The sequence below is a fragment of the Natator depressus genome, chromosome 4, assembly GCF_965152275.1.
Source record: "Natator depressus isolate rNatDep1 chromosome 4, rNatDep2.hap1, whole genome shotgun sequence".
Classification (NCBI taxonomy): domain Eukaryota; kingdom Metazoa; phylum Chordata; order Testudines; family Cheloniidae; genus Natator; species Natator depressus.
The window spans coordinates 131,463,589-131,490,368 of record NC_134237.1 but is presented as its reverse complement, the minus strand read 5'-3'; the positions used below and the strand labels follow the sequence as shown (position 1 = coordinate 131,490,368).

General features: G+C 39.7%; 1 protein-coding gene across 2 annotated transcripts in view; it reads left to right on the top strand.

The window, feature by feature from the left end:
• Positions 1-26,780, top strand: part of CTNNA2 (catenin alpha 2) — a 775,311-nt gene that overhangs the window by 77,752 nt on the left and 670,779 nt on the right. For both annotated transcript variants that reach the window (XM_074951902.1, XM_074951903.1), the window contains exon 3: positions 14,440-14,546. In XM_074951902.1, coding sequence (XP_074808003.1) covers positions 14,445-14,546 — 102 coding nt within the window. In that variant the 5' untranslated portion in view covers positions 14,440-14,444. The remainder of the gene's footprint in view (positions 1-14,439; positions 14,547-26,780) is intronic.

Below are 26,780 nucleotides of genomic sequence, written 5' to 3'. Positions count from 1 at the left end.
CCCATCCATTTGATAGTGTAAAACATTTGAGCCCAGAGGCCCCCTCAGTGTTTTGGTTTGCAGTAGGCACAGCAATGATTGCAGTACAGCAAGTCCTATGTAAGGGTAACTCCTCATTAAGGCACAAATTGGTACCATTTTCCTCGAAGTTGCTTACCTTGCTGCTTATTGAATAAGGTATGGCCAAACGGAATGAAAGAGCATGCAAACTGACTGTATCAGACCAGTGATTGTAGTGGTGGGGACCCTTTCACAATAGTTATATATGTTATGATACTTGTAGACCAGTAACCCAGGAGTGTAACAAATGCATCCTCTTCAAATTAGATTCTTCCAAAGTTTGTTATTTTTTAAAATAAAATTAAGGACCAATCTGGCTGTGCTGATTTAGCACATTGTCTGCACTCTTCCATCTCTGGATAGTTATCTCTTAAATTAAGAGGACTGCATGCATTTTCTGGCTCACTGCTTTATCAAGTATCTTTTCAATAGATAGCGGACTGCCCCATACAAGAGAAAACAATACTATCATTAGCTTTAACACCCTTTAGTCAGCTTTATTCCTTCTCAAAATACAGCTATGATGTTGCTCCCAAGTTGTATTCCAGTATTTCAGAAAAAAGAAAAGGAGTACTTGTGGCACCTTAAAGACTAACAAATTTATTTGAGCATAAGCTTTCATGAGCTACAGCCCACTTCATCGGATGCATGTCACTGTATCTGTACGAGTTTTTTCGTGAAGTTGATAGATTTCCACTCCATACGGCTAAATTCAGTACCTTGCATAATGACAGGTTTCAGAGTAGCAGCTGTGTTAGTCTGTATCTGCAAAAAGAAAAGGAGTACTTGTGGCACCTTAGAGACTAACAGATTTATTGAGCTGTAGCTCACAAAAGCTTGTGCTCAAATAAATTTGTTAGTCTCTAAGGTGCCACAAGTACTCCATTTCTTTTTGTGGATACAGACTAACACGGCTGCTACTCTGAAACCAGTATTTCAGAAGTGGCTTATAAAACCACTCTCCTGATCAAATCCCTAGCAGGGAAGAATGGTCCAATGGACCAGAGGAGCAAAACAGCTTATGAGAATTCAAGAGCTTCCCATGATGAATTGTGATTAAATTTAAAAAAAACAAACAAACAGAAAAGTTAAGATGAATATCAGGCAAACTTCCTGTCAGTAAGGAGAAACGAAGTCAGACTAGAAGATCTAATGAGTCTTTTCCATCTCTAATTTCTGTGATTATATTACTTTAAAAAAAATTAGCTGGAGAGAAGTGAATAATTATAGAATGGCATAGTTGGACTCCATCAAAGACAAATCCTGGCGTAGTGCTTTAGAAATGAATATGAGAGTTTAGGCTCTCTTGAGCAGGGGCTCACTAAGAGTAGATTAGGTCAAAGAAATCTTACGTCTTTGAAGGAGCGAAAAAAATAATGAAAGCATGGCTGTGGATGTGAGTTACCTGGATTTCAGTAAGGCTTTTAGTAAGTAGCCCCACAGGCAATTGTTGAACAAGATGATAAATCTAGATATCAGCACTGATGAGAAAATATGTGCAAGTTGGCAGGAACAGTGAGGAGGGTTATCATTAACGGCACAAAATCCTCCTGGAGTGAAATGACCATTGGGTTCCCACAGGGTTTTGTGTGGAGAGCAATCCTGTTTAACAAATTAATTACTGAGTTGGAACATTGAACTACTGTATTTGTGTGGCATCCATACTTGCAGATGGTACTTGTAAGGAAGGGATCTCATATTTTCACAAATAAAAGCTTGAGCAGGAAAGGTTTAGGCTACATTTTAGAAAGGGCTTCTTGTAGGAGTTGTTAACATTTGGATTAGTCTACTGTATGATATTTGGAGCACAAATTCTCAACCACTTTAAAGCAAAGATAATTACTGTTTACTACACTAAGTATTTTATAAATGCCAATAGCTAGATATTTTGAATAAAAAAAAATCTCCAGTAGTTAAACATGCTTACTGAGTAACAGCGTACATCTGATGCAAGGTGTGAAAATGAAATAGATATTCCTTTTGGTTGTCTTATACAACAAATTATGTCTACCTACTTTAAAAGAAGAGGGAATATTGCATTGATATAACCACAAAATGATGAAAAGTGTATGAAAACTGGTCCATACTGTGAAATATGTAGATAATGAGAACATCTGATATTCATGAAGGTGCTCACTAGCAATAAATAGAAATTGAGGGCCTCCTCTGCTTCTGTGAGGGGAGGCAATTCGTGCTAGGGTCAGACTGTACCACATGGTATGAATTCACCCAACCCAGTCAGTAATCCATTTCTCAATATCATTTTTCACAAAGATCTGATCCAAAGCCTATTGACTTCAATGAGCTTTCAGTCTGGTTCCATGTGAACCAAGAGTGGTGGTGAGCTCAGAGGTATTGGTCTGTTACAGCCCATTAGAATAGGTAGTACAGGTTTCCATCTGAGGTCGTAGGAGCCTATGGGGCTAAGCTGCTGTGTGTGAATGAATAGTGGCTAATGGTCCAGGATAAAATTGTCTAGTGTCTAAGTGATGTAAGAGTCTTTCAGTGGGACTTAGGTGCTTTTCAAAATGAGACTTAAGCCTAAGTAACCCTAGGTACTTTTGAGGCGCTTTTCTTCTCGACGGTCATAATTATTCTTTGTACAAAAGTGCATTCTTATGTTGCACGGCAGAAAAAAAAATAGAGTTAGGAATTTTACATGTTCTTATGTTCTTACATGTGGCTATTGAAAAACTAGTTGGAAAAAATTTAATTAAACACCTACAACTTGACCGTATTGTTTTTCCTTGCTGAGTCAAGCAATCACCCTCTAATTGTTATTGACTTGAGCAGTTGGCCTTGCCACCCTCATGTGTATGTGTTTGGTATGTGTGTAACCATGTTTTGGTTATTTTTCTTGTTTAAGTTTATGGAGAGAAAAGGCAGCACACACAAGAAACAAAATAAACAGGTATGTCAAAAATGTGTAAGGAGAGTGATCACTTTAGATAAGCTATTACCAGCAGGAGAGTGGGGTGGGGGGAGGTATTTTTTCATGCTTTGTGCGTATAAAAAGATCTTCTACACTTTCCACAGTATGCATCCGATGAAGTGAGCGGTAGCTCACGAAAGCTTATGCTCAAATAAATTGGTTAGTCTCTAAGGTGCCACAAGTACTCCTTTTCTTTTTTCAAAAATGTGTAGTTCAAATAAACAGAGACAAATATCCCTCCAAACCATCCTGTCCCATCTTTTAATTTTCTTCTTTAGGTAAGGTGGTTTGGGCCTCCAATGTCAACTGCTGTTATTTCAGCCAGATCTGCTTAAGGCTGTGCTGTTTGTCAGTGACTGATGACAGGTGCTCATACCCACAGGTTGTTTCTCCTCTCTGCCTACTTCTGTCATCTTCTTTTCCTTTTCTGTGTTTGTATCTTTCTTTCTTCCTGTCTACCTCTTTCCTTTCATATTTTCCTGGATTTGTTTTTTTCCCCTACTTCTTGCACAATTACCTTTCAGATTCTTTCTACTTTGTGCCCTCCTCTACGTCAAGTCTGATTCTTTTGGTCTGTCCCTACCCATTGTGACAGGTAGCACAGGCCACTGGATTGAGGAAAAGGCTGGGAACCAGGATCTGTTGAGTCCCAGTCCTGGCTCTTGCACTGACGCATAGTGTGACTTTGGGCAAGTCACTTACAGTCTAATGAGATCTACAGAAGCTAAGCTCCTTGGAGGAGGAAACATAGATTCTTAAAGCACATGTGCCTCCAAATAGGGTAGCTACATTTTTTACAATATTTTTCTACTAACAAATATAAATCAGGTAAGCAGAGAACACTTAGTTTGTGACTCATGCTCTGAGAGTAAAAGATAGCGTAGTGGCGAAAGATCACCCTTTTTGGTCAGAGAATCAGATTTAGAACACATTTACTACATGCCACATACATTTTTCAAACAGCATGGCTTTTCTGAATATAAGATGTGGAGTTCTCAAATCCCTTATAAAAACGGATTTAAAGTGTTGTAGATTGATTCATTTAAAACCACATGTCACAACGTATATGAGGGCTCCACTAGGTGAGAGATGGGAGGTTGCTGGTAGTATGGAAGCAGAGCTCAAGTTGCTTAGTTTATCTGAACTGTGCACTTTCATGCCTCCCAATGATTTTTTTTTTAAACTGCAATATTCCATTAAGGAATTTTCTAAATGCATTAGCAATGTGTCTGCTCAAACTTAACTCTGAATGAACTGTTTGTTTGTTTGTTTGTTGTTTTTGTCTGGGATATTACCTATTTATCTACTACACAGGACTGTTGAGAATGATTTAGTTCATATTTCCACTGGGTTTTGAAAATGTAAGCCTTTATCAAAGGACTAAGGTATTATTTCACTCTTGCTTGTTGCAACTCTCTTGTTACTCTTATTTCTATTTTTCTGCTTTGTCCTTCCTGCGTCTTCCTTTTTAAATAAACAAGTATCCTTTGCCTGACATTATTGTAGTAAGGCCTGGTATGAGGCCTCTGATACAAGGCCTCACATACAAAGCCTTATGTTTCAGGCCTTCTTCATGCTACAGTTATCGCCTTCCACTAGTAAATGTAGTGTTAGGAGTCCCGTTCTGTGTTCCTCCAATACTGTCACTTCATTGCTGCTGGTGACATAACATGTAGTACAGCTTTCTTGCACCTCATCTTAAGCATCTGGTGCTGGGCACTATTGAGACTGAGATACTGGATAAAATGGGCCACAGGTCTGATCTAGTATTTTAGTTCCCATGTTTCTAGGAAATTATATATTTATTCTGTTCAGTGAGCATTGCTTTACATATGGAAAGCTAATTACTATTTTTCCTATTACCCTTAAGTAGCTGCAAACTTAATTAGATGATGTGCATTCTAACTTGGAACCTGGACTGTAGTCCAGGTAGTAGTTAAAAGGAAACTTGTGTGACTTGGAAGGAAAAGGGATATACGATGTATAGGGCCCTACCAAATTCATGGCCATGAAAAATGCATCACGAATGGTGAAATCTCTCGCCACCTTCCCCCCAGTCTCCCCCCTGTGAAATCTGGTCTTTTGTGTGCTTTTACCCTAAACTATACAGATTTTATGGGGGAGACCAGCATTTCTCAAATTGGGAGTCCTGACCCAAAAGGGAGTTGCAGGAGGTCACAAGGTTATTTTAGGTGGTCACAGTATTGCCACCCTTACTTCTGTGCTGCCTTCAGATCTGGGCGGCCAGAGAGCAACAGCTGTTGGCCAGGTGCCCAGCTCTGCAGGCATAGCCATGCAAGCAGCAATACAGAATTAAGGGTGGTAATACCATACCATGCCACCCTTCCTTCTGAGATGCTGCCTTCCGAGTTGGGCAGTCACAGAATGGTAGCTGCTGACAGGGCCCAGCTCTGCAGGCAGCAGCGCAGAAATTAAGGTGCCAGTAACATACCATGCCATCCTTACTTCTGCGCTGCTCCTGGAGGAGGCTCTGTCTTGAAAGCTAGGCTCCTGGCCAGCAGCAGTGCAGAAAGTAAGGGTAGCAGTAATGCAACCCCCCCACTCTACAATAAGCTTGCAACTCCCCGCTTCCTATTCCTCCCCCCTCCCCTCTGGCCACGCACACACAACTCCCTTTTGGGTCAGGACCCTACAATTGCAACACTGTGAAACTTCAGATTTAAATAGCTAAAATCATGAAATTTAGGGTTTTTTAAATCCTATGATTGTGAATTTGACCAAAATGGATCGTGAATTTGGTAGAACACTAACTATGTTTAGAGAGGTTTCAGAGTAGCAGCCGTGTTAGTCTGTATTCACAAAAAGAAAAGGAGTACTAGTGGCACCTTAGAGACTAACAAATTTATTTGAGCATAAGCTTTCGTGAGCTACAGCTCACTTCATCAGATGCATTCAGTGGAAAATACAGTGGGGAGATTTATATACATAGAGAACATGAAACAATGGGTGTTACCATACACACTGTAATGAGAGTGATCACTTAAGGTGAGATATTACCCACCCGCTGAAGTGAAGAAACAGATTGACAGAGCTAGAAGAGTACCCATAGGTCACCTAGTACAGGACAGGCCCAACAAAGAAAATAACAGAACGCCACTAGCCATCACCTTCAGCCCCCAACTAAAATATCTCCAACGCATCATCAAGGATCTACAACCTATCCTGAAGGACGACCCATCACTCTGACAGATCTTGGGAGACAGGCCAGTCCTTGCTTACAGACAGCCCCCCAACCTGAAGCAAATACTCACCAGCAACCACACAACAGAACCACTAACCCAGGAACCTATCCTTGCAACAAAGTGGTTGCCAACTGTGCCCACATATCTTTTCAGGGGACACCATCATAGGACCTAATCACATCATCCACACTATCAGAGGCTCGTTCACCTGCACATCTACCAATGTGATATATGCCATCATGTGCCAGCAATGCCCCTCTGCCATGTACATTGGTCGAACTGGACAGTCTCTACGTAAAAGAATAAATGGACACAAATTAGACGTCAAGAATTATAACATTCAAAAAACAGTTGGAGAACATTTCAATCTGTTTGGTCACTCGATTACAGACCTAAAAGTTGCAATTTTTCAACAAAAGACTTCAAAAACAGACTCCAACGAGAGACTACTGAATTGGAATTAATTTGCAAACTGGATACAATTAACTTCGGCTTGAATAAAGGCTGGGAGTGGATGGGTCATTACACAAAGTAAAACTATTTCCCCATGTTTTTTCCCCCCATCCCCCACCCCCCACCGTTCCTCAGACGTTCTTGTCAACTGCTGGAAATGGCCCACCTTGATTATCACTACAAAAGTTCTTTTCCTCCCCGCTCTCCTGCTGGTAATAGCTCACCTTAAGTGATCACTCTGGTTACAGTGTGTATGGTAACACCCATTGTTTCATGTTTTCTATGTATATAAATCTCCCCACTGTATTTTCCACTGAATGCATCCGATGAAGTGAGCTGTAGCTCACGAAAGCTTATGCTCAAATAAATTTGTTAGTCTCTAAGGTGCCACTAGTACTCCTTTTCTTTATGTGTAGAGAGATGTTTATGAAAGATTGTGATTTGGAGACACTCCCTCATAAGGGATAGTGTTGTGAATGTGGGAATTTGGCGATGTGCCCTGGAGACTAGGATTGGAAGCATAGCATGGCTGTGTGCAGCAGTTCAGCAGAGAGGCTCTCCAGTTTGTTTTATGAAAGTTGTATTCCTTTCCCATTCACTAGTTTGTTATTTAATGAACCCCAAGATCATTACACTATGGATGAAATCAACACGTTGTAGTGTGGTAGATTCGAGTTTGATTCCTCCCTGTTTTGCATGAGTGGAGAAGAAAAAGCCTCACATACAGTAAAATATGTCTATGTTTTGTTTTTTAAAAGCTCAGGGTAGTGTGGACTACCCATGCAGAATTCCACTGACATTAGGATTCTGCACTGACACAGGGGCCCACACTACTATGGAAACAGACACAGACTGGAGTAGGAGTAGGAGCAGGGGCAGTGGGTTGACACTACTGGCAGTGGGAGTGTTCCTGACCAGGTAGTGATGCTGAGTAGACTGAAGAGACTGCTTCCCCTAAGAGCCTATATATCTACCTTGGGATCATTTGGGTGGGTCTTTGCCTGTGATTGGCTGGACCCAGTTGACTGGCATGGGGCCTATCAGAAGGTAATTGCCTCTGATGACTCATCACACTCTCTGGCTCAGTGATTTCCACTGTTGACAACATGCTTCAAGGTTTGAACTTTAAATCACGTGCTGTCAGTGGAACAATGGTGAATGTTTTTCAGTCAGGTTTTGTACTGAGGAACTGCATGTCCTCTCCAATAAACATTTAGAAAGATGCTGGTCATAGTTTAGTTCAGTGAAACTTACTCTGAATAAAGAGCAGCACATACCTGTAAATTATAAGTGTTTACACCCAAACTAACTTCAGCTTTCAAGAAACATTGGATTATTGCTTATCTAACTACATGGTCAATATAGGTTTTCAAAATGGAAAGTTTTGCAAAGCAGAAACTCCTGGAGAAAAGCAAGAAAATTAAAGTAACTTGGAAAAGATTGTTTGCAATGTTGAAGCCCTGTTGGTCCCAGGATATTAGGGAAACAAGGTGCATGAGGTAATATCTTTTACTGTGTCAGCTTCTGTTGGAGAAAGAGAAACTTTTGAGCTTACATAAAAGATATTACTTCTACCACCGTCTCTCTCTTGGAAAATATTGGCTTTCTTTCTGAGCTGGGAAAGTAAGATGAAAAGAGAGAATTTTTCCTGACAACAACCTTTTCTCTGTCACACTAAAAAAATAATAATTTATATTTAAACAAAAATATTAATTGTATTAAGTCTTGTGGATATCATCTATTGACAGATAGCATAGGTTCTCCTCCTTCTACATAATAGGCTGGCACAAATGTGGGATCATGGTGTCTGGAGTGGCTCATGGCCATGAGTGCCTACCTCAGGGCATACACCCAACTGTTGGTATGTTCTATAATTAGATTTCACCAAGACAGTACCAAATTGAACTCCTAAAGTAATGCAATAGTCTTATAATGGAGTCACAGACAGTCCCCTTAGATACTGGGCAAGCTAGTCTATGTGATAAATGGTCACTTGCACCAAAACCCACAAAATAATCAGGCTGCACCCAGTGCCAACAGACCAGTTACTCACCCAGATTGATTTGTTTCCTAAATTTCACACCAAAGACAATGTTGGTAGTCAGTTCTATAGCAAACTAACTAAAGGTTTATTAACGAAGAAAAAGAAATGAGAGTTATTGAGAGGTTAATGCAAGTAAAATATATGTACAGGTGAGTCACAGTCTATAATTCCAAATGGTAGCAGAGATGTAGTAATCTGCCCATTTCTCAAAAGTCTCTCAGGGCCACCCAGAATAATTCTGAGGATCTCTGTCTTCTTGTTTGGTTATTCTGCCCCGTTAGAATCCAAACAGTCCAGAGATGAAGATTTTTTCCTTGTGTCCATATTTATAGCTTCTTGTCACAGAAAAACAAGTTGACAGAGTCACTACTGACATGGGCTCTTTCTTTGATGATGCGGAGAGAGAGGAAAGCGCTTAGAGTCTTTGATCGTCACACATGACCTTTTTTTTGAAATATGCAGGGATTCGCACCTTCCTGCTATAGTCCTTCATTTGCATTACACATTTGTTCTGTTTGATGGGTTACTTAGTTACAGAGTGTTACAGTGTGTCACAGGGCACTAGTTCAGGTGGTTCCGCAGTCATAAACACACACCAGGCTGTTTATCCTTCACCAAGGTGTGCATATATTTCCCTCTTACATCACCAGATCATGCAACATGGGCTTATAGCAAGGACAGACTTCCCTGTAGCCCTCATTCTTCAGCCCAGGCTCACCCTCTGAGCTTCCTTCTGAGCTCCTCTTGAGCTCCTTCCTCAGCTGCCTTTGCTTCTTGTTTCCTCTCCTTATATTCTCCCCAATTACCTTGTTAGCTTAGTGATTATCATCCAGGTGGTCACAGTCCCCCACCAGAAGGTGTGTAATTGTTAAGGATACAATTCCGTCATGGAGGTCACAGAAGTAATGGATTCTGTGACTTTACCAGAGCTCCATGACTTCGGCTTCAGTTGTCAGAAGCTGGGGCGGGAGTTGGGGATGTGAGCCCCTCACCTTTGGTTTCAGCCGGGACTGGGGCTGTGCATCCCCCCCCCCCCCATCCCTGTGGCTGTGGCCAGTTCTAAAGCCTGGGCTGTGCATCTCCCCTCCCATGGCTTCAGGTGTGGCTGGAGCTGGAGTTACTGCTGTGTGTCCGTGCCCCATGGCTTCAGCCAAGATTGAAGCTGGGACTGTGCTTTCCCCTACCCCTCCCCACCATGGCGGCAGGACTGGGGCTGTCAGTCCACACCATGGGGCTCCAGGTGTCATTCCTTCCCTCCCAACACCCCACCCTCTCTCTCCTCATTATGTTTAGTAAAAGTCACAGACAGGTCATGGCTCCCATTAATTTTTTTTTGTACGCCTGCCACCTGTCCGTGACTTTTACTAAAGGTAACCGTGACAAAATCTTAACCTTCGTAATTCCCCCAGGCTGCAGCACTTTCAGTTATCAGGGATATATACAATGCAAGTGTTCACTGTTACATTGTAACATGGGGCATAGTGGAGTGAGAAAAATACATGCAGCATCCATCTGGTTTCCAGCTATGCATTTGTAAATGTTCAGTGAGGCCTGGGGCCTTGGCATGAGCTGGCTCCTGGTCTGCCAGTGTCCCACCTGGCCTAAGTACACTGGAATACTTCAGGGCTGTGAGGTTCTTGTGTTTAAATACGATATGTGAAGTAATGTTTTTGCTTGTTTGGGTAGAAGAGATAACAGAATATGTGAACAGAATATGATCAACAACCTATTCCTTAAAAAGAAAAGGAGGACTTGTGGCACCTTAGAGACTAACAAATTTATTAGAGCATAAGCTTTCGTGAGCTACAGCTCACTTCATTGAAGTGAACCCTCCTTTTCTTTTTGCGAATACAGACTAATACGGCTGCTACTCTGAAACCTGTCATTATGCAACTTATTCCTTGTTTGACTGTTTTTTTCGGCTAGGAAAGAATTCCCTATGAGTTGCAAGGAAAATCTTTAATCCTAACAGATTATGCTCAGGAGTGTAACCCCTATTCACTCTCTTTTTCATTTTGAATTGTTCAGGTGGCATTAGTTAATGAAATAGAATGAATAATTATTTAATTTAACATTTTTGTTTGTTTTGCTTAACTGTGTTGATTTTGCAATCAGGGTAGACTGATTTAAAGCAAGGCAGTTTAAGTTATGGTTTAAATCACAAATTGGAAAGCCTTGATTTTAATCAATTTTTCCATTTGTACTTTGTTATTTTCTAAATACAGGTGTTTTCTTATTGGTTGATATCATTAAAACATGTTGATTCACAACTAAATGGCATCTTTATACTAGATTTGGTACATCTTTTTGCTACCTCGAACAGTACTCTATAACCATATACATTTATTTAAGCAATTATATAGCTTAATATTTTAAGATTTTTATTTACAGTACATTTTAGTATATTAGAAAATAGTGAATTATATACTGCTTATTTACTAGACAGTGTATTAAACTGATTATTTCAGTTCAACCTGGAGAAATTTTCAAATATGCCTGGATGAAAGTGACTGTAGCTTAAATTTTTACTCACCTACGTCTCTTGAAAGTGAGACAACAGTCTTCTAAGTTATTTAAGCTGTCCTTTAAACTGTTAAAACTAGTAGATCTCATTCCTTCCTGTCTCATTTTTATTCATAGACTGGAAGAGAAAGACAAGTTTTCCTACTTTTTCAACTCCCAATCGATTTCTCATCTTTAAATTAATTAATCCAAATTAAGACAATATTATTTCTGTGCCTGAAGAAGAGGCTACTGCTGTCAAAAGTTGGTTTAGCATTTCAACAGCATTTCCAGGTGCTTAGCTAGTGATTTCCAGTGGTGTGTTCAGTGGTGTGACTTCCTTTAAAACTTCATCAGCAAACATGTACAGCTTGAATGGTTCACCTTGAACCCTTAAATTTAGTATGGTTGGCATGACAATGGTGATTATTAGATGCCCATGTCATATAGCATCATCTTCTTTAGCAGTTAGGAATCTACCCTGATACTTTGGGGGGAGAATATTGGCCAAAAAAATGAGGTAGAGTAATTGCTTGATCCATCAGCTTCTTTACTGCCTGCAATTTTTCCTTGTTGTTGGGTGTTTCTTTCTTCAGTGTCTCTTGAAGCACTTTGCAAATTTCAGCAGCATCAGCAATAAAGTAGCATTCTCTCTGCAGTTTGTCCAAGGCTACAGAAATAGCTTTCAGTATGTTCAGCATATCTTCTACATTTCTCTTCAGTCCAATGTTGACTACTTTGGCTGTGTTATTTCCATATGTTTTGTCACAATTTTCTTCACAAATTGTCATCGGAATAGGCCAGTCCTTAATAACTCGAAACAGTCAACCACTAAATTCCATCGTACATCTTAGGGGAGAATTAATTTGCATCCTCCTGCTCTCTTTGGTGAAGCTGAAGCAAAGTGGTTGTTACAGAAGTATTTTTGCGGTTTTGACATTTTTCTTTATTCCTGGAGTTGTACTTAAGTCTTTGTCTAAAAGATTAATCAAATGAGCAATGAACCCATATGTTTCAAGGTTCAGATTCCCTTCAAGTTTCAGGTTCCCTTCATTGTCCTCTTCTAGATTTCTCCTCATCTTTGCTACATTTACAACATTCTCTCTGACAAAGCTGCACTCCTGACACTTAATTTTTTGTTCACAGTTTGTTACAGCTTTTACTGATACTACTTTGAAGTAGTCTGTTGTATGGGCATTTCTTGATGCAACAATTGTTTCTGTAAAAAAGATAATCCCATTTTATGTTGTCACACAGGTGCATATTATGTGATCATTGTGTGCATTGCTCCACCCATCAAGACTCAGATTAATGAATTTCCCATCAATGTTTTTTGCACACATTTCAATTTCCTTCACATACTGTATCCAGAAAACTTCTAGCAATGTCTGCTCTGCTAGGTGGAGTATAGTCTGGTCATAATGACTGAATAATGTCAATGATATTTTTGTTCAAAGAATAACTAATGAAATAAGGGGAAGTTTCTAAAAGGAAGGCCTCTGACCAATAAGGATGCCTGCAGATGGTTTAAAATGTGACAAAGACAATCTGTCTTAAAAAAAGAGTCAACACTGACCTTTCCACCTCCCATACCAGTATTTTCTAAAAAATTATGTCCACTGTGAATTTAGGTGCAAAGGAAAAACTGTTGATCAGCAAGAAGGAGGGAAGAAATAGGGAGGAAATGCCTTGGGGAGAAAGGAGGTTGTAAATCTTATCTGGATTAAGATTAGAAATAATCATGAACTGTCTCAAATTGCTTTTTGGTTGAATTCAGTAATTGGCAATGACAACACTTGCTTGTTACAGGGTGTAAAAAAGTAAACTCTTAAGGGTTCATTGTTAGTACCTGCCTGACCGCACTGGAGCTGACCAATATGGGTTTAAGCATCCCTAGATGTAGCCTGTAAGTATCTTGATCAAATGCTCACACCAACATTCAGTTTGCAAAATGTCTGCAAACAAGAGAATAGAGAGGGCTCTTTTTGCATGTGCAAATTATAAGGAGCATGGATTAGTTAGGTTCTGTGGTATTACACTCTGCTTTTGTATTGGCTTATGATATATTTTAGGTAGTGTGTGGACAAGATAAATATCTCTTTGTCTCTCGTGAAATGCCTTTGATCTGCATTTACCTACCTATGGTTCTGAGTGGTAGTTAATGGGCACAGCAACTCTCCTGAATGACACAGGGCAAGTCCTTCCTATTTCAAGTCCTTCCTATTACAAATCCCTCCATCAGATGTTGTCTGGTGGTAGGCAATACTTACAGTACTAAGTACGTGCTATGGATTGCACACTTCAGGGTATGTGCCTGAATGCCTCTGCTTTTGTAAATTATAACATGCCTTTCATATTACTCAAATACATTCCTCTGTGGTTTAGTGTAGGCAGTAATTAGTTTGGATTAAGAAAACCATTTTAAATGTCCGGGTTAATTAAATATAAAAGGTATTATTCTGATCTCAGCAATACAAGACATTGTAAAACATTATTATTGCTACTTTTATTATTATTTATTATTTTTATGTGACAGTGCTCATGCTATGCTAGGCACTTTTCAGAAATTAAAACAGGATGGATCCGAACCCAGTGAGCTCACTGTCTAAAGACAGCTAGTTAGACCGAGGTTAGTGGAAGAGGAACAACAAATGGTTAGCTTTTATACAAGTCAACATAGTACTGCTAACCCCAAACCTTCAAAAATTCTGAGTTAGCCTGTCCCCACCAAATCATGAGATTTTTCAAAATAATACATTTTGTTTCTTTTTATAAGTGTTCTGGATTTTGAGCCTTTATGGTTCACATCTTCAAGCTGTTCTCTGCAGTAGTGGAGGCTGTACACTTCCTTTTCATTTTGTAAATAAATGCTGAGATGTTCACATAATTACATTTTTCCAAGAGCAGAGGCTTTGAGAAAAACGTCAAATATTGCCGGACTAATGATAAAATTGCAAGAGTTGGCAGCATTGCAACTAGATCAAATGTAGGCAGCATGACAAAAGTGGGTGTTGAAGAAGGAGTTCAGTGAGGATGTAGCGGGAAAGGGACCTTGTGAATGAATTCAAACATTGTGTGAAATTAGCTGTGGGTCTTGTGTACATATGGGATCTAGGTAAGTGATGCAGGAATATTTGCTGTATATCTTGTGTGCACAGAATATATAAGTACTCCTTTTTATGTAATATCTAAAAATACACAGACTGAATAATTTACATAGGTTTATGTAATTTTGTCTCTTCTAGGGAGCATGACTTCTGCAACTTCACCTATCATTTTAAAATGGGACCCAAAAAGTTTGGAAATCAGGACTCTTACAGTAGAGAGGCTCTTGGAACCCCTTGTTACACAGGTAAGTTGATATTTTTGTACAGTAGTTAGCTGTTGTCTTGAGTGTGATGCTATATCTCAATGTATGGTTATTCTTTATTACAGTAGTGCTAAAGGGCTCCCAGGCAGTCTCCTGGCACGAGGCAGTATGCAAACACGCATTCAGGAGTTCTTGCTTTAGAGACTTTGCAGTCTAAGACAAATATCATAAAAAAATCGTGGGAGAGGAATAAAATCAGACAAATACAATTTTTATATAGCTATAATAAATAATGACAATCTGCAATTATTCTTCTAACAATTGTATATAAAGTAAATGCCAGCTATCCCCTTTTGTCCCTCACGTCATTATTAATTGGCAGTTTTCTTACAGACATTATGGCAGAGGTGGACCTTGGGGAGTGGTCTGAAGGACAAGGGGTAGGCTTTCTTTTGAGTTTAATGCTGGCTTCTACAGTGAGAGTAAAACTGATATTAAACAAAAGCTCTATTTTTAAATGATCTTTTTTATATGAGGCTCGCATACTGCTCATGTTGAATGATGTCACTTTCCAGCAAAATTGGTGCCACCAGTAATGTTTGTTTTGCCCTTTATATGTTGGGACAAAAAGGTATTTTATATTTTTCTTCAAATTACATTTGACAAGCCAGTATAAGTACATGACCTTTTGAGATTTATGAAGTGATCAAATGGGTTATGTCATTCTGTACCCCCATGTTCTCACCATGTTCATCCTTATAATATGATTGTGTGATATCCAGTGCAAAGTTTGTCATGTCGGGTGTCTTCAGAAGGCTCATGATGCACTGAGCATTGTTGTTATAGTAATGTTATAGGTTGTAATTTCATGCATATAGTTATACGGCTATAAAATGTGTCTTCATGGCTTAAAACAAGCCCAGGCAAAACTCTCCAGGAGCAGAGGGGCAGTTCACATTTCATCAAGGCATGTATGGGACAAACCCAGCCCAGCCTCACAGGAACAAAGGACACTGGCCTAGGCAGCAACAAAGGATCTGTTGGACTCTCGAGTGAGTCACCCCCTTTCCCTTGGTCAGTTTGGGACTAGGATGAGGTAATGCTCACTTGACTCTAAAGGCGGGGGGCAAAGCCAGGAGGGAAGAAAGAACATGATAAAAGGGAGAGAAAATTGCCATGCCATCTCTCTTCCACCTCCATCTACAGACACCACCACCAAGTGACTGAAGTGCTGATGAAAGGGGAGAGCCTGGCTGAAGGGCAACCAGCCAGCCTGTGGTGAGAAGCATCTAAGTATGTAAGGGCACTGAAAGTGTTAAGATCAGCTTAGAATGTGTTTTGCGTTTATTTCATTTGACCAAATCTGACTTGTTGTGCTTTGACTTATAATCACTTAAAATCTATCTTTTGTAGTTAATACATTTGTTTGTTTATTCTACCTGAAGCAGCGTTTTTGGTTTGAAGCGATCAGAGACTCCCCTTGGGTTAACAGGCCTGGTACATATCAATGTCTTTGTTAAATTGACAAGCTCATATAAGCTTGCAGCGTCCAGCGGGCATAACTGGACACTTCAACATGGAGATTTCTAGGGTTGTGTCTGGGACTGGAAATATTGGCTAGCATCATTTGGTTGCACAATCCAAGCAGGGGCTGGCCAAAAGTGCTCACTCATGTAGCTGGGAGCAGCTTACATGCTTGAGGCTGTTCGGGAACAACCTGGGAGTGGGGGTTCTCACAGTAGAGCAGGGTAAGGCTGGCTCCCGGAGTTGAGGATTGGAGTGACCTAGCAGATCACTGGTCCAGATAACACCAGGGGAATGTCACATGGGTGTGGCTTTCATTTAACATGTTAATGAACTCTCCTGACAAACCTAGACAGATAAATCTGCTGCCAATGTGGAGGGCTCTTTTAAAATCTGCAAGATCCTAACATGCTGAGTTGGGGTGACAAATTAGGTTATGAGTTACCTTTAGCTCTGGTCCTGCTGATAGAGAGGGAAGTCAGGCGAAGTTATAGCAGGCTGACTCTGTTAGGCAGTAATAGGTCAGCAGAGGGTAGCCTTTACTAAAGGGTGAAAAGTCTGCCAGGGGAAAAGTTCCATGGTCTCTGAGAGGATGGTTGAAGACTTCAGACGAAAACAGTAAAGCTCCTGTTAGGTTGGGACTAGTGATTTATACACAGGTTTCTGCATTTGCCTTGGTCAGGTTTGGTGTTGATGGGTTTAAGATCAGCAAGAACAATGTACATAATATAAATAATTATATGTGACTTTGTGACATCATTTTATCCAACAATAGAAACTAACGTGTGCCCTGAAGTCCATCACCATTTCGCTGAGTGCAGCAACATGTTGATTTTTTTCATAGTTTAGCAACAAGATGAGAGTGGGAGGCAATGCACTGTCTAGCTTCAGGAGGGGAAAATTGAACCAGTTTGTACATTTCATTGTTTGTGATGGTCCCTAAGCAACTTCTTGATTTCATAGATTTTTTAGGCCATAAGGAACCTTTAGATTACCTAGTCTGACCTCCTGTATAACACAGGCTACAAAATTTAAACCAGCCACCTTGTTTTGAGTCCAATAACTTGTGTTTGACTAAAGCATATCTTCCACAAAGGCATCCACTCTTGATCTGAAGACTTCAAGAAGTGGGAAATTCACTGCTTCCATTGGTAATTTGTTCCAGTGGTTAATCATTCTCACTGTTCTTTTTTAAAGTGCCTTCTTTATCATTTGAATCTGTCAGCTATTGGTTCTCGTTATGCCTTTCTCAGGTAGATAAAAGATCCTGTTAATCCTGGTATTTTCTCCCCGTAAAGGTACTTGCATATTGTAATAAAGCCACTGCTCAATCTTCTTTTTGATAAACCAGATAAATTGAGCTTCTTAAGTCTCTTGCTGTAAGAATATTTCTTCAGCTTTCAAATACTTTTTGATGGTCTTTTCTGCTTTGCTTATGACTGGCCCTGCTAGTATGAAATGTTCTGAGCACAGTACATTTATTTTTAACAGAAACATATTACACAAAAATGATTGCTTCTGAATTTGTTTGACAGTGATGATCCATCTCCTTTCCACGTATGGAAGTCTTCCTGTGGAATTCTGTTGTTGTGACATCTCGGGGTCAATGTTGTCAGCCCTTTGCTCCCACTAAAATGGAATCGTAGGAGACACATTGAAAATGATATAGGACCTTCTGAAAAAGAGTGTAGGCTAAAATATTCAAGTTCTTCTCAAAGTGATTGCCTTTGTCTATTCCACTGTAGGTGTGTGCATGCCTCGTGCATGGTTGTCAGAGATTTTCCCCTCAGCAGTACCCATTGGGGCAGCACAAGTGCCCTCTGGTACCTCATGCCACTGCACACCAGTATAAAGGCCCAATCAGCTCCCGACTCCCCTCAGTGCCTTCCTGCCACCAGTGACAGTTGTTGGAGCTGTTATCTTTGCATTTGAAAGTCTTCCCTCTCTTCTTGTATTTATAGTATCTGTCATGTTAGTTTAGCATAGAGTAGTGTATTTTGTACATAGCTAGAGATTAGAGTAAGTTTAGTTTAGTTCTTAGTGATGTGCAGTCTCTGGTGCCCATTTCGGTACCGATCCTGTTCTGAACTCATGCTGTGTTCTCCCTGTTTCAAGGCCTGCTGCTCATGTGGCAAACCTATGTCAGTGAGCAACCTTTACCCCAGCTGCCTTAAATATTTGGGGGAGCACATGTAGATGACAAATATCACATTTGTAGAGGGGTTCAAACCTTGTTCCAAAAAGAACAGGGCTGCCAGGCTCAACTACTTAGTCATGGAGTCTGCATTTCACCCTCCATTGGAACATTCCCACTTGGAGTGGATACCGAGCATGTCCATTTCAGGAGTGCTCTGCCGATTCTAGATGTGTCTGTAGACAGACCCACCTCATCAGTACCAAAGAAAAGACTTTGTGAGTCTTTGAAAAACTCGGTACCGGGGACATCAAAATCTGCAGGCAAGACATCAATTGGAGCCAAGGACTCTGAAGAGCACTCAAAGAAGAGGCACCCCCATATACAGTCTGCATGCCAAGACATACTGTTGACTCCAGAGCCCAGAAAGGGCCCATTGAGACTGATCCCAGGACTAGCACATCTTGTGTCACAACAGGGTCAGGAGCCCTTGAAGGTATCATCTATACCTGAAGCTTTTGAGGCAGATCAGGGATTACTGAACTTGTTGGTACTGGTTTCACCCACCTGGTACTGCAGTCAGATGTGTAACCCTATCGGTCATACCCCCTTTTGTCACTTCCGAGAGATGAAGATGTGATCTCCTGGGACATCTGCTGGGACATCTACAGTCCAACCTATATGCCCTCCACTTGACAGCTGCTTCATGGCTGACAGTCTTAGAGCAAGATTGCTCTAAAGGAGTACAAGAAATTCTTTTAAATAGTAGGAAGTCTTCAACTAGATCTACTTAGCTTGGTAAATGGAAGAGATCTTCCATTTGGTCTATGCAAAGAGGCATCCACGCAGTCCAAGATTCCATTTCCCGTATCTTGGACTTTCACCTCTTCCTGAAACAACAAGAGCTAGCGTGTAGTTCCATCAGAGTCCATTTGACAGCTATCTCAGCTTTCCACTCTCTGGTGGATAACCGTCTCCACTGGAGTCTTTCTGGTAGGAAGGAACTGAGGGGGTTGGAGGCACTATGTACAGTGGCATGAGGCACATGTGCTGCCCCAACAGGTACTGCTGAGGGAAGAATCTCCAACTGCATGCGACAAACCTCCAGTGGAATGGACATGTGCAGCTCATCTTAAAGAACAACAGTTATGGAAAGATAGATGAAAATAACAATTATAAAAGTTATGCACTGAATAACTATATTGATGAGATCAGGGTGGATAAGAATTGATTATTAAAATAATAAAATAAAATAACTAAAATAACAATAATAATAAAACAGATTTTTAAATATGATTTTTAATTTAAATACATTTGGTTTTTCAAAATTAATCTTATTTAAATTAAAATTAAAATTAAGACAAGAAAAAACCACAGCAAGTTGGCCGATAGCAATTATTTTGGTGGAACTTAAGGCAAGAAATTATTCTAGAAATTCCTGGTTATATCCTTTGTGTCAGAGAGGTCACAACAGTCAAATTCAAACAAATTAATCTTGAGAAATTAATTAATTGCTTTTTCTAATTGTTTATGTCAAGAATGCTTGTTAGCATCAGCAGGTTTGTGTTATGTCTTGTTGTGGCAATTGAAGTTTTTGGTGTTAATATGAATGTGTTCCATTTTCTCTAGTAGTTATGGATGTATATTCACTTACATTTCCTTTTCAAAAGCTCTAAAATTAGATGTATTGCTCTCTAAAGAAAGCCGTTAGAAAACCCTACCACAATATGGGAGAGGAAGATGTGAATTCATAATTTAAAATGATAAAAAGATCAAGATGAAAAACCTTATGTATGCTCTTGGCAAAATGTGGGCTGGTCAATCCCAATCTATGTAAATAGTACTGAGCAGCTCAATTACTTTCCCTTATTGCATACAAATACTTAGTCATTTTAGAACAAGAAGAATTTTATCCCCCTGATTTTAACTGATTTTATTCTGCTCAGACAGCAGAGACATAATATCACCAGCCGCTGCACCTACGAAAACTCTGGCATTGTCATAGTTAAGTTTGCATTCAGTTTTGTACTTAAAGCAGGAGTTTAGGCTCTTTGTTTTTACTGAACACAGCATATCTGCCCTAAATGTTCAGCATGTCATCTTTCGGGAAAGCTTGAATTTTCTGAGGCATTTCAAGAAAAGTGGTGAATTGCTTTCTGATTTCTAATCAATTAAAAATTGGCTCCCCCAAAAGTTGGTAAACTGTTGGTTTACATTGTGGTTAGTCCCCAGACATGAGTGACTGATTTTCCAGAACAGTGTATAACAGACAGTAGTGGGGAAGTTTGGCTTTTTATGGTAGTAGGGCGTCCGGGGGGGGAGGAGTGATGGAAGGCTGGCATCTCACTAAGGCAGAATAAGATTGTGGTGGGTTGTCTGCACTGTATAGTGTTAGTTCCAGTAGTGAAGTGTTATTCTCTGGGTGGAGGAATACAAGGCACGTTAAATGCTTTAACATTTCTTTTCCTTGCTTTTGTGGTTTTGTTTTACAGATGATCTATACATAATATACCTAACTCACACACAAGTGATTTTGTGTACTAATAGGAAGAGATTCAGGCAAAATAGGCTTTACTGGTAATACTCAAATAACTAAAACAAAACTCATCACAGCTGGCAAAAAGCATTTCTTTCTTAAACAACATATTATACATTCAGTTTAACAGAATTTACAATGCAATTGTTAATAGAGGCATCTGGTGTTACAGAACCAGGGGAAGGTTATTTCAGAAATGAACATTGTTGAATGGGTTACAAAAAGTTTGGACTCAGAGGCAATGCAAAAATATATTTAAACTACTTTTTTCTTCTGTACCTAAATATTTTCTAAATATAGGTGCCTAAATCTGTATTTAAATACCTAAATAATGACCTGACTCTTAAAAGGTGTTGAGCATCTATTGTGTCCATTGAAGTCAGTGGGTGCTACAGATACTCAGCACCTCTAAAATTGGACCATTTTTCAATTAGGCATCAATATTTGAATATTTTAGCCTATATTCTGAATGCTCACGATGCAAAAGATTTCAGGGGCATTTTGAAAAAGTAGAAACAATAATATCCAGCTCTTTGGACCTAAAGTTCTTGGGCTAATTTTCAAAGATGGGTGCTTAAATTTAGATTCTTAAGTTCATATTTAGGCACATAAATAAGTGACCTGAATTTCAAAAGCACTGAGCACCCAACTAATGTCACTGAAGTCTTGAAGAATATATATTTAAAAAGTTGAATAGAAAAATGTGTTTAAAAAGGGAAACAAAAACACAATGTCCAACAAAAAAATAGTGACTCATTGAGCCAAAAATGGTACATTAAAACTGAATTTTAGACAAGTTAATTAAAGTTCCAAATGAGAAACTATGGAAAACCTATTAAGCTGATTTAAAAAATCAATTAACAGATCATGAGCATTCATAAGAAATGATAGAATTGCTTTTACATGAGGAAACCCTGGACTAGCAGACTAATTAGAACTTACATAGCTGTCAGAGATCTAAGAGCATTAGAACTTGCTAAAGAACCCATATCCCCATTGCTTGTCTTCATACCGAAAGGACAATAGATATGCTATGTCACATGCCATTTGACTTTCATATTACTGCTGTTATTAAGTGGGCTTTTTAGGAAGAAATTTAATTGAGAAGAATTTAGCAGAATTTCTATTTCTTACAGAAAAATACTGAATAGATTTATCTGATGATTACAGTTGTCTTGTTTGTCTTTCCTCTGCCTCACTCATTCTACAACTAACAATAAAAAGTAATTACTGTATTTGTTGCCTTCTTTGTTTTATGAAGGTTTATTACAATTTCCCTTCATTATAAAATTTTGTATTTATGAATACTACATCACACATAAATATAACTGGAAATATTTCCTCAAGGAACAATATGGACCTTAGTACATAATGACCAAAGTAAGTGATAGGTTTCTTTCCATAGACTGAGTTTTAACAAAAAGCATCTAAAGTCATCGAGGTTAGTAAGGGCTGAATTCTGTGCTTGGATACTTGTGTAGAGCTTCCACTGGCTTCTGTGGAAACTGCACACGAATAGCTGGGGGTTGACTTTGGTTCATAAAGATTACGGATAGTTCTGGGTAATATTTTAATATAAATGGTGTCTAGTAGTTTGAAAAGTTATCCATATTTAAGCTCCGTATTGCCTTTGTTCCTCCCTCCCCCCACTCCGGGCCATATGGTCTCTGTACTTCCTTCACTGTTGTTGACGACAACGACACTGGTAGACCTAACTGCAGCTGGTTCAAAACCTGTAACTGTGATGGAAAGGTGATTAGACCCTCCAAATGCAGGGGGGTTTCATAGAATCATAGAAGATTAGGATTGGAAGAGACCGCAGGAGGTCATCTAGTCCAACCTCCTGCTCAAAGCAGAACCAACCCCAACTATGGCACATTCATAAGAGGATTCTGTAATTGCTTTATTGATTATGAATAGTTTAGACTCTAGAAAAAACTAGAAGAATTAGTTTGCCTTTGTGTTCCAGTAATGTCACCCAAATGGTGGGGCACTAGTTTCCCTTCATAATAAAATTTGCACAAAGGACAATGGTTGGCAAAAACATCTATTATAAATATGAGTGCATTAAATTATTACAGAGCATTCACTTTCAGTCATAAGGGGAAAATATAGGACTGTGACTGTTACTACCATTTTTGTTATAGTAGCAGCAGCTGTTTCTTGCGCCTCCACCACACTCTTCTCTGATCTACACTTTTCTTCAGCAATGTGCATGGTTACATCCATTTGAGATGGAGATATGGATGCTGCAGTAGCTGCCAGGTCACCTGCACTCTGACTAATTGGAAGATCAGGCATCTCCTCACCACTCACATCCTCACTGGGGCCGAAAGGCTCACCGTGAACATTTGTGTCTATGTATCTCAGGAGAGCTCCATCCTGATTAGATAGAAAAGCTTCCTTTGCTTTCTTTCTTTTTCTGAATGCTGTCCCAGAGGGGTGTTTTCTTCTTTCACTCATGACTGCTGTTCTGTGCTAGCTATAGTGGCTCTCAACACTCACCTGAAGGGGACAAATAAGCAGGCTGGTAGCAGGGCCTGAGTGAGGGAAGATATCAGCGTCGTAAGGGCCTAACTAGCTCCTACTATTTCGGTTGGCTGCCTGTTTGCCCCAGGTGGGTTCCAGGAAGCAGCAGGAAATAGGAAGAGCCCTGAGAAGCTGGTGTTAATCAGTCCAGGCTTCTGGGGGTGCTAGAGAGGTACATAGGAGGCTCCTCCTCCTCCTCCTCTCTCCCTGCAGCTCCTGCTACTTTCTGTTATTCCCTCTCACTTTTCTCCTGCCTGCCTGTTAGGTCTCTTGTTCCCTCCTTCCTCCAGCACAGCACTTGTCAAGGTTCCTCCCCCACTCTGAACTCTAGGGTACAGATGTGGGGACCTGCATGAAAAACCTCCTAAGCTTATCTTTACCAGCTTAGGTCAAAACTTCCCCAAGGTACAAAATATTCCACCCTTTGTCCTTGGATTGGCCGCTACCACCACCAAACAAATACTGGTTACTGGGGAAGAGCTGTTTGGACACGTCTTTCCCCCCAAATTACTTCCCAAAACCTTGCACCCCACTTTCTGGACAAGGTTTGGTAAAAAGCCTCACCAATTTGCCTAGGTGACTACAGACCCAGACCCTTGGATCTTAAGAACAATGAACAATCCTCCCAACACTTGCACCCCCCCTTTCCTGGGAAATGTTGGATAAAAAGCCTCACCAATTTGCATAGGTGACCACAGACCCAAACCCTTGGATCTGAGAACAATGAAAAAGCATTCAGTTTTCTTACAAGAAGACTTTTAATAAAAATAGAAGTAAATAGAAATAAAGAAATCCCCCCTGTAAAATCAGGATGGTAGATACCTTACAGGGTAATTAGATTCAAAACATAGAGAACCCCTCTAGGCAAAACCTTAAGTTACAAAAAAGATAGACAGAAATAGTTATTCTATTCAGCACAATTCTTTTCTCAGCCATTTAAAGAAATCATAATCTAACACGTACCTAGCTAGATTACTTACTAAAAGTTCTAAGACTCCATTCCTGGTCTATCCCCGGCAAAGACAGAATATAGACAAACTGAGACCCTATGTTTCTCTCCCTCCTCCCAGCTTTTGAAAGTATCTTGTCTCCTCATTGGTCATTTTGGTCAGGTGCCAGCGAGGTTACCTTTAGCTTCTTAACCCTTTACAGGTGAGAGGAGCTTTCCCCTGGCCAGGAGGGATTTCAAAGGGGTTTACCCTTCCCTTTATATTTATGACAGCACTCCACCATCTCTGTCCATCTAGAGCAGAGAGAATACATGTGCACCAGCAGCAGACACAATTTCCTACACTCTGGGTCCTAGTGGCGCCCACCCCTCGCCCCACAGCCTGTCACCTGAGGCGGCTGCCTCAGTTCGCCTCATGGTAAGGCCAGCCCTGCAAAGCTGCAATGCACATACTGCTATTTTTAGCACACGAGCTTGAGCCCTGTTAGCAGGAGTCTGTCTGCTCTGGCTCAGGGGCTCACTCTCACCTGCAGTCTAGACATACCCCAGAGGCTTGTAATTTGGCCAAACTTGGGCAGATTTTCACTGAGATAGCAAAAGGCACTTTCCTAACACTAGGGTGACTCTCCTGCTCAATTTCAATTGACTTCTCCAAAATAAGTAGGCCCTCGAGCTTCCCATTTGAAGAGTTGTGAGAAATTTTTAACACAGGCAAACCGTATTTTCACCAATTTCATTTTTTGGAAATGGCTAACTGCTTTTGCTGAAATTTTCAACAACAACAACAAAAAATCAGTGTGAGGCAGACACCCAGCATAACATTTCAGCCTGAACAGTTAGTTTGGCAAAGTAAGAAGTAACTGAAAACAAGGTTTATAATGGAAAGTGTTAGACAGCCTTTAAGCATAGGTGTCACTACTAGGAACTACTATAATTACAGTAAACTAGTGTAACATTATGGATGAAATTTCAAGTGCACAAAAGGGATAACATCGAGAACATAAGAACGACCATACTCGGTCAGACCAAAGGTCCATCTAGCCCAGTATCCTGTCTTCTGACAGTGGCATTGCCAGATGCCCCAGAGGGAATGAAAAGAACAGATAATCATCTAGTGATGCATTCCCTGTTGCTCATTCCCAGCCTCTGGCAAACAGAGGTTACGGACACCTCCCTGCCCAACCAAGTTCAAATCTTCCACAAGGAATACGTAAATTAATATTTTAAAATATATGCCATGTATATTATTCTAGATTACTACATATGTTCAAGAACCTGAACTCCATTTTCAGGGGAAACATATTTTTTTCTTGTGTCTTAAATTAATTAATAATCTGAATTCTTATTTTATTTTTTAAATGGATAATGCCAGTTAATTGAGGGAGATTGCCTTTAGAGTAAGGTTTACAAAATTAAGAAAATAAGAAAGCTCTGCAATGTTTAGTGAAAAAAATTAGTTTGTTTTGGTGCATAATGTATTTTCTCAGCTTGTCTAAAAAGCAATTCCATGAACTTTGTCAAAATGTCTTGTGAAATTAAATGTCATACTCAAAATTAGGTTTATAATTCATTGTTGTGTACGAAAAATGATTTACTAGTGTTTCACATACTTTGTGGTAGTGTTGATCTGAACAAGATGGAAAGTGATCAGGATTCTAACCCCTAAACTCAACTTTTATCTCAAATATATAAACAGAAATAAGGAAGGTATATCAGATAACATTAATTGAATTAAAGGATGGGAGTCTAATTCATGAAAATCAACATGGTTTAATGGAAAATTGGACTTGTCACAGAAACTTAATAACATTTTTTTATCCGATAACAATTTTGGTTGATAAGGGAAACACCGTTGACGACATAGATTTCTGTAAGCCATTTGATTGAGTGCCAAATGACATTCCGACTGATTTTGTATAGTGCTTTTAAAAAATGTAGCACATATTAAATGGATTAAAAACTGGCTGACACATAGATTTCAAAAAGTACTGGGGAACCATCATCCAATGGGGGCGCGGTTCAAATGGAGTTTTGTAGAGATCTGTTCTTGGCCCAATGCTATTCAATATTTTTATCAATGATCTGGAAGAAAATAAAAAATAATTACTGGCAAAGTTTAAAGATTGACACCAAAGAATGGTGGAGTGATAAATAACGTCAGCTTAATTCTATAGAGTAATCTTCCCTGCTTAGTAAACTTGGCTAACTTGAACAATGCAATTTTAATGTAACCAAATGCAAGGTCAAACATTTAAGAACAAGGAATGCAGGTCACACTTACTGGAATAGGGTCTGTAATCTGGAAGGCAGTGACTCTGAAAGGAACTCAAGAGTCTTGGTGGATAACATCTGAACAATGAGCTCAAAATGCAATTCAGTGGCTAAGAGCTAATATGATCCTTGAAGGTATAAGTGGGAGAATATCAAACACAGGTACAGAGGTGGTATTATCACTGTAATACAGCATTAGTGAAACCATTCCTGGAATACTTTCCAGTTCTGGTATCCACACTGTAAAAATTATGTTAACAAAATGGAAAGTGTTCAGAAAAGAGCTAAAAGAATTTTATGAAGTCTGGGGAACTTGTCTTAGAGTGAAAGACT